Raw genomic sequence first — 12,668 nt, 5'->3', positions numbered from 1 at the left:
GCCCCAACAGGTCGCGGTAAATGCACCACTCGGCTATGCTGAAGTCGTTGCAAGGACCCAACCTCTATCTCCGGGTATACCTATCCGTTATACCAACGTCGTGGCTAGGTCTCGATTGCAGCCTGCCATGCAGTCATAAGCAGCTGCCTCGTACTATGCATCCTCTGGGCATGGATGGGACCTGCCCCAGCAAAAACCGGTGGTGTACTCCCGACAACTGACCAATTTGCTTTGCGTGCGGCTATGCCAGTCATTTTGCACACTTTTGTAACCATGTACAGCAGCAGGCAGCAGCGTAGCGCCACACCACCAGTGACAAGCCGGCCAACCATCTGTGTTACGACTCCCCGTCGGCTATGTCGCCGACACTGTGCCCAATGCCAACTACCTGTCATTCACTGTCACCAATTCGGCCTCAACCCCTAACTCGGGAGGAGTAAAACTAATCGTCACAGTCGTAGAGGCAAGGGCTGAAGCACTGTTGAAATGTGAAAGTCCTCAATGCAGACCCCCAAACATTTTTGTTTTGTTGACATTCGCAACTCGCGCATATGCACTTGTGGAAACAGGAGCCACCGTATGTGTTATGGACACTAAGCTTTGTAGCTTACTTCAGAAAGTTACGGTGCCCCTTTCTTGGCTGTCCCTCTGTAAAGTTAGTACTCAGCACATGAACTCCTTGGCGGCTTGCACTGCTTGTTATTGACAACATTCTATACAACAGAGAATTCATCCTTCCCCCGTGCTCTCATGACATCCTTGGCTAGGATTTGCTCTCACGCCACAATGCCATTAGCCAACGGCATTGTGCACAGGCCAAAACAGAACTCTCGCCACTGTTAGATTTACTGCTCACTGAGAAATCTTCAGTTTCGAGGAAACTACTCGTCCAAGACGCCACCACCTACGTTCCTCCTAATGCATCAATGGCCGTGTCCATGTACTGCAGCAGAATTTCAGATGCTCTTGCACTACCGTCTCCACTTATCCACTTGACAACTCGGAAAGGTCTGCTGCTACGTTTTGCGGCAGAGGCCATCACACAGGGCTACAGTACCATTTTAATTTGCAAGCCATTCCCATACCATGTTATCGGGCTCCGCAGGGAATGTCTTATACCAATGTAGAAGTACTCAACGACGTACAAGTTATGGACATGCCCGACGACAATTACTCTGCTATTTACACAGCGCTCAGTGCAGTTTTACATCTGACATCGCCCAGTGGTATGTTTGGTCGTTGTATTGTCGATGGCCTTAACTGGTCCAGCATTTGTAGCTTTTGTGCCTCTTAGAAGAATTTTTTTCTTTCGATGTTGGGCACTGTTCCCTGGGCCGGACGTGAAGCGTTACGCACTGTACCGACACTGGCTCAAAAAACTACCACTTCGGCAACATCTGTATCGTGCATCTCCTGCAGAACGTCGTGTCATCAATGAACAAGTTAGTGACATGCTTTGCCGCGAGGTAATTTGATCTAGGAGTCCATGGCCATCCTCCATCGTCCATGTAATGAAGATGGTTCCATGCGGTTCTGTGTGGACTACCAGCACCTCAACAAGATCACTTGCAAGGACGTCCATCCTCTCCTGCACATAGATGTGACTGACAGTCATTACTGACTGACTGACAGTCAGTCATTACTGACTGACTGACAGAATTATTTTCATCTCTTGCTTTGCCATCAGTACCAATGGCAGGCGCCGATCGGCTGAAGACAGCTTTTGTCACACCCGACGGCTTATATGAATTTAATGCAATGCCTTTTGGACTATGTAATGCGCCCGCCACTTTTGAGTGCAGAATGGACACAGTTCTGCACGGCTTGAAGTGGCACACATGCTTCTGCTAGCTTGATGATGATATTGTGCTCTTCAGACGCTTCGTACGCAATTTTGCCAGCATCATATAGCCCCTGACCACGATGTAGGAAGATGACAGGTCGGCCCAAAGGTGCAGCGGAGCAGCCACGTAGAAAAGTTGTTCCAAGTTCGCCTTCCCTATACCAGTAGGCGTAAATCTGTGGGGTAGCACTTCAGTCTGCTCTACCATGAGGCCATGTTTGACATCGAAATGTCTTTGTTCCTGTTTTGGGAAACTATTCGCAATCCTTGACAATTTTCCTTGACCGTGTGAATTTATGAGGTGCAAGCAACCATAGAAGCGATGGAGAAAAAGTGTTTCGCCCCACGATGCACGGCAGGGTACAAGTTGTGTGCCGGAAAACTTTCGTACTCTGTGCAGAAAGAAGAGCGGCTTTGGGTATGGAGGAATACCATACTATACACTGCAATCTACTGACCATCTCTGCAAACGATACTTCAAGGCACATTTGGTGAACAAAACCTGGAAAGCTGTCTATAGTGGTAATGTCTTGCTTTGCACAACCCAGAAAGCGCCGCTCTCCAGATATACAGTGCCCACTATATTTCCAGACTGCCCAAGCTATCAGTCGAAAGAGAAAAAAAAATGGTGAATAAGGCCAGCTGAGAAGCATGACAACACCGCACCTTTCAAGAAGCGCCGTAAGCAAAGCAAGGAACCCACTGACTCGGTTTTGCAAAGCGATGTTGCGGATGAGATCAAGGGTGGCACAAGTACTTCGGACATGCTGTGGCATGATTCTGCCTTGGTACCCTTGGCAGAAGTGTGAACTTTTGATTAACTGTTTGAGCGCCTAGCCCGTGTTCTGCTTCTATCCACAACTTGGCGCTTTCACAAACTACACGTTGACGAGCTTCGTAATGTTGTGTTCTCTGAATTGCGCCAACTTCAAGAATCGCAGTGCACCGCTGACACAAGCCAGATAGTGACACGGAAACTTGCTGAAATTGAGCGACGCAAAAGTGAAGGTTGTCCTGATGGGAAGCCAGGCTCCTTGGAACTGCTGGTAGTCAGCCAATAGGTATCAACCACCGAAGACATCACAAGCCTACTTGGAAACTTAGAGAGGCTCCACCTTTGCAGTGGTGAACCAACGACTTAGCAGCAACGGGCTCCTTACTTCGTGATCGTCCGAGAGAGACGAGGCCTTCACAAGGCTTTGTCTTTTGCCAACATCTTTTTTCGCCGTCACGAGTTATCAGCTCCTGCAGAGGTCGACACAGACGCCAGTGGTGCTGGCCTTGGCAAAGTTCTTGCCCAGCGCAAACAAGGGTTTCCTGAATATGTTGTGGCTTATGTAAGTCATACGCTTACGAAAGCTAAGACAAATTACCCTGCGAGAGAAAAATAATGCCTGGCCATCATCTAAGCTCTAAGTTCCGGCCTTATTTGTATGGCCGTCCATTTGATGTAGTTACAGACCACCTTGCACTACGCGGGCTGTTGTTCTTGAAAAATACCTCGCGCCATTTTGCCCAATGGGCACTATGCCTGCAGGACTAGAATATCTGCATGCTGTACCACAACAGACGCCCCTGCACATTAAGGAAGAGCTCTGCACTATGGACAATTTTATTTACCTGAGTGGCATGGGTGGTTCACCTGGCGTGGGTGGTTGTACTACTCAGTGGAGCAGCCACTTCGGCCATATCTGTACTCCAAGCAACCGAAGAGTGCTATCAGGACCCCATAGATATTCTCATGAAATGTTTTGGAGATGAAAGTATAATTGTTCAAGAGCACATTAGAAGCCTTTGAGATCCGGTACAGTCTCGTCATCTTTGAATGTCAGGCAACTTCGAGATCTCTATGACCAAGTCTCAGTCAAACTCTTGGCACAAGCCTACACCCACGGGACTCTATTGTGAGTCTTGCTGTCAGAATTGGCGCTTAAATTTCACGAGCTTGGCAAGCCAACGACAGCATCCTAAGTGGTATCAACGGATCAAGCAGAGACTGACTCAGTGCTTCGGATGACGAAAGCAGAGAAAGTTACAAAGTCTTTTGGAGTACTTCGATTAACTTCAGTGTTGAGAAACAGTGCCAGCATATGTGCTTCTGAAAACACCAAAAGTTGTCCAGAAAAATAGACATCGCGATCTGTGCAGCATCGCATGATAGACAGTGAAGTGACACTACAACAGTTCGAGAAAGCAATAACTAACAAGGACGGTTGCTATCACGTTCTACTTCCTTGGAAGAAAACGGAGGACTTGGCAGACAATTTATCTGCGGCTACTAAATGCCTTGGCATTTTGATGCACAAGCTCAACAAAGACCACTCACTTTTAGAAAGGTACCACGACACCAAGACTGCAACTTCAGATCACGGCGTCTTGCCAGGAAACACGCCCTGCAGTGCTGTTGAAGTACTGCAAGTATATGTCCCTGACATATCGTGCCATGTGACTGAAGTTGTGTGCCGTGGTGCGGGCCACCTGCATGGGTGGTTGTACAAGTAATTGCCGCCACTGGCCGCTTTGTCGTTGACCCGATGAGCTTACTGAATCCGCATAACCGGGCCAACAATAAAAGTCATCACTCCCTGTGCGCACGTCTATCAGGAAGTTGTGAAGCACGCACAGTGCCTTCACCACCTGCTCAGCATTTCCTGGGCTTTCCCCCATTGGTCTTCCGAGGATCCTCCACCGGGTCACCAGGATTCCAAAAGCATTCTCGACACACCTTCTGCATGATGCACAAAAAGAAGGTTCGCGGTAAATAATGAGCCTTCAGTTCTTACAAAGCAGTGTGGTAAGCATTTTAACTTGCCTAGCTCTGCTGAGGCGGTAATTGAATACCCTTTTGCTGGCCTCCAATCCTCGACCTGGGTATGGCCTCAAAAAATCGGTTCTCAGCTGGAAGGCCTCATCCCCGATAAAGACACAAGGAGCTGGCAAGGCTGTGTTCGGTAGTGGAAGGTCCCGGGGAAGTTGCAGCTTGCTTTTGTCCAGTAACTGCCCGAATATGGACTGCTCAAGCACTCCCCCGTCGCTCTGCTTGCCGTATGCACCCACGTCAACAACAACGAACTTGTAGTTGCTGTCAACCACAGCAAGAAGCACAATGGAATAAGTGCCCTGCAATAAACAAGCAATCACAAGAGTGTACCAGAATGTTGCGGAGAGCATGCACAAGAATATATTTACAAAGCAAGTAGCAGCATAACACACCAACAAGTGTACAACCAGCTCATGCAGTCAGAAACTGCTCCCTGTATTGTCACCATCCAAGCACTGAGCTAAGCACCAATGCCTCCTTTACTAGATTCCTGTCGCGTCGCTAGTCTTCCCATTGGAGCAGAGGTTCCCGTAGTTCAGGGTAGTCGCAGAGAGACGGCGCTCGCAGCCTGCCCACTTTCTGTTGCGGAGGAAGTGACGATTACTAGGCTGGCATGCGCTCGACCAATGGCTTGATGAGAGACCATGAGTACAGCCTCCGGGATCGCAAAAGATGCCGTTAAAATCTCATAGGCAGGGCTGTGTGATTTAGGTTTGCAGCGGGCACCACAGCTAGCGCACGCAGCCGACCCGGGTGGGGAAGAGTAAAGAGGAGAGGGGCAGGAACCAGCTTCTCAGCTCACGCGGCAGGCATATATAGTAAAGGAGGCATTGTAAGCACCTACACATTACAAATCAGAGCCACTGTTGCCAAAGGCCCAGACAGTACAAGAAAAAGAAAAGAGGAATGAAGCATGCCAAGTCAAATAGCTGTGTGTTATCTGTAACTGTTTGTTTGGGTAGTGAGGAGCTACGGGTCTCTGGTATGGGGAACCATTGCTGGATAGGCGGCGCGTCGAAAAGAGTGCATTGCACGCCGCCCTGGCGACGAAACGCGGCATATTCCAGCCACACAACCAGACGACACACACACATACGCAGCCGTATTGTTCGTATGTTTCCGTTTTCGCGCCGCTTCAAGTGGACAGTTTTTGTAAAGAAGCTAGCGCCATCAAGTGAAGAAATGACGAAAGAAGCTTTTTAAGCTTTATATATTTTTCACAGTGCGTCGCGGCGAGCACGTGTGTTTCTTTAACGGTTGCGTCGTGTATCGATGCCATGCTTGCGTGGCTGTCTGCCTCGAAATCTAGCAGTTATGGCTCCGGTCGTACTGCGCTATGGTTTCGTAAGTATTAGTTGGCCTGAAGATATTCCATATTTCTCTGGCTAGACATAAAAAATTCTGATCTTACTTCGCCACAGCAGTCAATGGAGAAGAAAGCTTTATCGCATCAGCTGACTCACGCAAGCAAAGGTTTGAGTGCTCCGCTGCTTGATCCGTAACAATCCTGGCTACATTAAACACTAATTACATAAATTTGCCGGATGCATCTCAGCGCCGAGTCCTCATCCGCATGCGCATGTTTATAAACAGATAGGTGGCTTAGTCGCGCTTGCGCCTGCACTATGCGCATACAACTCGTATTACAAGGCAGCTTCCCTCCCACATAATTCTTGGCAATGAATGGATAATTTTTACCTTTCGTATCGTTCACTTGGTGCGGTGGCGTTGGAAGGGGCTTGGCAGTGGCATTGCGAAGGAAAAATGTTACATATGCCGGATGGTGCATGCTATTGCTCATTTTGTTTCCGACGAAATACCGACTGCAGATTCTGCTGTTTAGTACTGTCTGCCATGGCTGACCGTCTTCACTATCGAATAAACCAAGGATACACGCGAAATTTGATTTAGAAACCAGCCTGACACAGCTTGACAGGGCAACAAGACGGGAGCTTACTCCGCTCGCCTGACTGCTTGGATCCAACGCCGCCTCCGTTCTTGTTCGTAGGGTTTAGATGGAAAGACGCAGAAGGATACACCCTCCCTCATCCCGACTTAGTTGTGGCACTTGTATACGCAACAGTATCGTCGGCGCCCTTTTGTTTTCCTTCGACTTTAAGGGCACACAACGCAATTTTTGTCCGCGGGGGAGGCTGCATTGTGCACGTTCTGACCACCAGGGCGGCGCTGCAGGCGCCGTGAAAACTTTAGCGCTGGTTCCCCATTGTGCGTGTGGAATGTGCTAAAGGATGTAGAAACTTCCACAAGAAAAAAATGAGCACGGAGATTAGTGAAAGTACTACAACTCATGGCCTTTGAGGAAGAAAGGTTGGATTTTTTTCTGACACTTCTTTCCGATTTCTACATTTACACCTTATCTAAGCTTTATTTAAAGCATTCCTTGCACATTGCAAGCTGGCTCATTCCCTGTTGTGTTCCTGGTGTTGTTATTCAAGGCAGAAGATAAGCAGTTGCAGACTAGTTAATCCCACAAGCTTCTTTTTTTCGTTGCAAACCAACTGGCCTGACCCATTGCTTCAGGTTACCTGTTGTATATTGCAAACTATACTCACCTTGTAGTTGAAGTACATGCTTCCTGATTTGGCAGGGCACTTGATGTGCACATGCTTGCCGTCAACAGCTCCAAGGCAGTTTGGAAACTGCCAGGTATGCCCAAAGCCCTCCGCAATCTTCAGCCACGTGGCAGTCTCGGGTTTCTGTATGCGACAAAAAAAAAGGAACATGAAGCAGTTTTCACAGCTAATGGTAGTACTTTGTCAGTGTACTGCAAGCTGAGAAATGCCATTTTCAGATTCACCAGGTGTGTCAGGTGACTGATAACACAATACGGAATGCTCTTATGGGCATGTTGCACAAGCTAACAATGCAATACCTTAAAGCCACAGCTGCTGGTGAGTGTATTATGTGGCCCAATTTACAGCACTCTTAAGAATCAGCATCACGATTGCTTCACCTAATACAGTAATTGCAGTGAATAAAGCTATGTTTTCAGTGTTGTAATACTTGTGTCACAGGGGCACCCACGAACTCCCTTAATGTAATAGAGCGTGAAACTTCCCAAGAAAGTTGTGCCCCAAGTTAACCCTTTCTTTACCACGCTTACAGAAATTGATCGATCTTATCGGCAGTTTCCTACGCATTGTTAAACATTTCCACTGAAATACTACTAGTGACATGATGCACGATCTGAAATGACGACCTCACTTTTACTATTCCTCACATTTGACAATCTTTTTGGCAGGTTAAGGAGTGTAGAAAAAAAAAGTAATTCAGTTGTGCCTCGAACACTGCTTTTTGCAGTGCCTGGGGATAACCAGCTCCCGGCAGACGTTGCAGTGATCGAAAACCTGTCATAATAGTGTGTGTGAGCAACTCTTACCTAATGAGCTTTGAAAACAATTTAACAATTCCTCTCTTGAATAGCTTTGAATGGTTAGACTGAAAAGGCAGCAACACATTTGGGAAACATGCGGGACGTAATCAGAAAAACATCAGCGTACCTAAATATCCTAAGCATGTGCTCGACTAATTTTTGTTTAAGCTTGCTGTCAAAGTTTGCTAGAAAGATATTGCGAAGCAGTGGTGCTATACATGACCCGATGCAAACTCCCTTTTTGGGTACATAAAACTTACTAATGAGTGTTGAAGACAAATACTTGCCTAGCGACTTTAAAAGGCTTCTACACTTACACTACATGTCGCCTGGAAGGGCAGTTCACCAGATTTCTCAACAAGTCTCTAAGTGCGACATGTTCATATTGAGAATTGAGTAGAACCGTCCTTTATGTCAATGGAAAAGGCTACCATGGCTTCTGACAATTCTTGTCAGAGTTCGTCTACCAGGGTCATGAAACTGCTGATGTTGAAAGGGTCACCCGGAAAAAGTGTTCACCTTGCACTGTAGGTGTCTTTCAACAGTTCTTTGCCACGCCCCCTCTTCAACCTTTTTAATGAGTACTAATGTTCTAAGCGTACAGTTCGGTTTGTGTTTCCAGAAATAAATGCCTAAAGTTTGTCTCCATCGCATTTCTTTACTGCCTTCCTCAGCTTGTCTAGGTTTGTTATGACCACTGTTAGATATGGAGCTGTTTCCTGCGATTACTTCGAGTTCCCCAAACCACGTCGAGTCGCAGCACAGCTAATTGAGGAATGCCGAAGCAGGAAAGCACATTCCAGAGGAGCGGCCGAGCAAACAAGTTTAAGGCAACAAGTTCACGTGCCAACAAGTTCGTGCGCCGCCGGGATTAGCAGGTGGGCCTCGGACAATGGAGCATGAGCAGCCCTCCCCTTCTCTTCGTTAGAAGAAGTGCATTGCCAGTCTGCGAGGCAAGACCGCAGAGAGCCGCCAGGTGTGACACCGCGACACGGGTGCCTACCATTGGCTGAAAGTGGCGTCATCGGAGCGGACTCTCCCATTGGTCAAACATGACGTGACTTACAGTGCTCGAAGGGTTTATAAGAAGCCTTCCAGAGAGACCTGAGCATGCTGGGACATGCCCTGATTCCCTGATTCACCTCTCTCGAACTTCTTGCCGCGGGCCGCAGCGTCCGAGTTGCTGCCGGCCCGTAATGACTGTACAAATGTTACTTGTCGCTCACCTCCTTGTAAATAATGTAAAATAAATCCTCCCAAGTTGGGTTTTCATCCCGGAGTCCGTCCCTCAACCCCTACACCACAAGGTCGAATTGCCTTTTTTGTAAGTACAACTAGGGCTTGAACATTGAAAGTGATTGCCTGCAACAGATTTAACAGAGAATACCAACCGGCATGTAGAGCGGCTGCAGTCTGCTCCATAGTGCCCGGCATGTGACCCGGACAGCCATGCGTGCCGTTGATATGCCCACTCTGAACGAAAGGGCGATATCTTGCATGGCATCACCAGACGATAGGTACCTGCAACAGGGGTGAGAATGGCAACTTTAAAAGCTTGTAGCAGACAATTTCAAAATTGTTATTGCTTAAGAACAAAATTTAAAAGAAGCCTCTTAAATTCGTTTCTGACAATTCTCAGACAGTGGTGTCTTGGCTCCTTTTCAATATCACAATCTCTTAGAAAACAGCTTGACACATGCACATATTGCCGTCTTGTGCTAATTGCAGTTTCTGTTGGTAGAGGCCGCTCGTGCTCTCAGTCATACATACAGTGGCCAGTCTGGCCCATGGACGCTTTGTCACAGGTAAAGTGAATTTTATAAAGTATACCAACAGTACATTTTACAAACTTGGAATGTTTCTTTCCGCAAACAGGTTTCTTAATTCTTTGTGATACATGGCTGCACAACCTTGATACGTAAAGTTTAGAATCAGCTCTAATGACACCATGCGCACATTGTGCAAATGATCGCTCTAATTGTGTCAGTTTGCGTGTTCGGTCAGAGTCAGTCGCCATTTGTCCCCATTAGTGTGTGCTGCTCATAGCGCAATAACAATGAATGTGCACCAACCAGCCCAATTCATCGCTCTGTTGCTTCATACAATTGTGTCACACAACCAATGGGATGACAAGGATGTGTGCCCGTTTTTGCTGCATCTGTCACGCTCCGCACAACACGATTCTTTTGAATAATTCGTATTATTTCATCTCTTAATCTGCCCATCATGATGGTTCCTCTGCGCCTGCTCCTTAAGTTTCTTTTATGAGCCAAGGGTCTGACATAAGTTAGTTGACGGTAGTGCCTTGTCCTGTATCCTCTATTGTTGTCCTGCTTGTACTAAAATTTAATACTCATAACAACCATCTATCCTGTCAATGCATTACTTTTTTTCTTCCTTTTAGTACTTGCAAATAGACGTTCCGATAATGTAATTGAATGGAAATCGCAGTGGCAAAGTGACATAAAGCTTTTATTACAAATGCAACACCTTACACAAATGCGGTATACATTACCTTAGTGTCATGGCCAGTCGTTCAGCAGGGAGTATTGGCTCTCTGACGACGTGCTTTCTCTGGAGGTCTTCCTTCAAGAGGCTCAGCAGAAAATCGAACTGATGCGGCGTCATACGGTAATACTTTTTGAAGTATTCAATGTCGCCATTACGCATCCTTTGCATCTGAGGAAGAGATGCGCATTCGGTGTCTCTTTAGTGATTACAGCAAGTTGTGTTACCGAAACAGTGCTTCAAGATATATCTTTAGCTCAGGAGCTATTGTAATTACATGAAAATGGAGAAAACGTTTTTCTAGACATAGAGTGCACAGAACTTTATGAGGTCTGTTGTAAAATGAGAAATTCACTTATTTACTAAGTTTTCTTACTTCGGTCATCAATCTCTTTACAAATAGTCTTGAAAATTCCCAAATTGCACAGAAACACTAGTCCTAAGTTTTAATCTGTAATTTAGCAGAATACAAAGCTATGACAATGTATTAAATGCACGTGAACATCTCAAATGTACAAAAGGAACGTATTATATACGCACCACCATCAAACAATACTACTAATTTGCAGGACTTTTGCGAAACACCCGTAAGCATCGTAAGAATTTTTCGTAAGCTGTACTGTTACAGGTTAGAGCGTTCTGACATCTGTTTTCGCTGTAGCGTTGCGATTTGTAAACATCGTGTCTAAGTTAGTTATACTTGCCAATTTTTCCATGTATGATGACGTACATCCAAATTGTGCTTCCTCTGTCGTCTAGAATTTCACGTTGCCTTTCAAACGCAACTTTAGTAGAATCGGTCTAGCGGTTGTTTTCCGGGAGCATTTCTGCATTTTACAAGTATCTTGCTAGGGAAATCCTAATTGGTCTAGTGCTGAAGCTTCCTTAATGTCAAGGTCACATCCTCAACTATAAAGTAACATTTCCCAGGCATGCAGCAGTGATGGGATTTAGCTATTCAGTCACCATCGCGTTGTACAATTTATTCATTAAAAGTGAAAAATAGTTATCCTTCAGAACGCCACTCACCGTCGTAAAATATTCGCTTTCCGTGTGCCGGTCTCTCCATGACGGCCGCACCCACCACTTTCGCTTTGCTTTCCTCTTCTTCTGAATCAGAAGAACCTTCTTTTTAAGAAGAAGCAGTCTTCTGCGGCGGTCGAGGTGTATCATTGCGAGAATAGCACGAAGCCAACAAGAAGAAGCCAACACACCAACGCTACTCGCCAAGCATCGAGCCCGCGCGTGCTGCGACTAGACCGCAGTTGCCAGCACTTCTATGTGAATCCGTCCAACTTTAGGGCATAGTTATGTCGCATTCACAAACTATTATTTATTCTGGCGAACCATGACATACTAGATTATAATTCACAAGAAGAAACCATAATTCTTGTGTTCAACATAAAAATACACGAGTTTATTAGTCTTGTTTCTGACGTTAACACGGCGAACACCGAAATTTGTCAAGCAACAATGAAAGAGTAAAAATGTGGGCGGAGTTCAGCGGCAAAGCTATTCGTACCCATGTGTCTCGAATCGCCGCATGCGGCAAGACGCACACGACGCGCCGTACGACCGATCGCACGGAAAATCGCACCATGTGTCTCGCGCATAAGGCTCAGGCGTGCGTCGCTTGCTCAGGCGCACCTTTCGTTGCCGCGCCGAACGCTGCGTTGCTCGACGCTCACCGCGTCCGTTGCGGGGCGCGTAGTCGCTGTGCCGTAGCCCATTGTCTTACGCCCCTTGGCGGGTCGACGGGAACGCTGTCGCGTTCCACTCTTGAAGGCGAAGCTTAAGCGTCCTCCAATTTTTTTATGCCATGTTTCGCGTCGCTTCAACCCTACTGCTACAGATTTAAATATAGAGTACTGGAATAGTCTTCAAGCCATGCACGGTCATCCAAAAAAAGGGCGGTACCGTTAAGAATGAACTGACTGTTATTCAAATCCACCATTCGCTTACCTCTGTTTGTGACACTTCTTATAACCCACCACCACTATGCCGAATACTGTAAAACGTGTATAGGGAGCCCTGGTCCAGTAAGAGGTTTCGAAAGCCTGAAATAAAGTTGTGGCTAAAGCGCACGTTCATTATTACGCCGG

The 12,668-nt window shown here is 46.7% G+C and overlaps 2 protein-coding genes and 1 long non-coding RNA gene across 7 annotated transcripts in view; 1 reads left to right on the top strand and 2 right to left on the bottom strand.

The window, feature by feature from the left end:
- Window positions 1–12,668, top strand: part of LOC139061118 (probable serine carboxypeptidase CPVL) — a 61,820-nt gene that overhangs the window by 20,689 nt on the left and 28,463 nt on the right. The window lies entirely within an intron of this gene.
- Window positions 1–12,668, bottom strand: part of LOC135912337 (uncharacterized) — a 54,153-nt gene that overhangs the window by 26,705 nt on the left and 14,780 nt on the right. The window lies entirely within an intron of this gene.
- LOC139061121 (uncharacterized) lies at window positions 2,459–11,781 on the bottom strand. Its single transcript, XM_070540698.1, has 6 exons — window positions 11,596–11,781; window positions 10,574–10,737; window positions 9,450–9,579; window positions 7,238–7,381; window positions 4,656–4,963; window positions 2,459–4,571 (listed from the first exon to the last, which is right to left on the bottom strand). The coding sequence occupies exons 1-6, from the start codon at window positions 11,737–11,739 to the stop codon at window positions 4,205–4,207; spliced, it is 1,257 nt and encodes a 418-aa protein (XP_070396799.1). The 5' UTR covers window positions 11,740–11,781; the 3' UTR covers window positions 2,459–4,204.

This window comes from Dermacentor albipictus, chromosome 6 (genome assembly GCF_038994185.2).
Source record: "Dermacentor albipictus isolate Rhodes 1998 colony chromosome 6, USDA_Dalb.pri_finalv2, whole genome shotgun sequence".
Classification (NCBI taxonomy): domain Eukaryota; kingdom Metazoa; phylum Arthropoda; class Arachnida; order Ixodida; family Ixodidae; genus Dermacentor; species Dermacentor albipictus.
The sequence above is the reverse complement of the archived record's forward strand: the minus strand, read 5'-3'. Positions and strand labels throughout refer to the sequence as shown.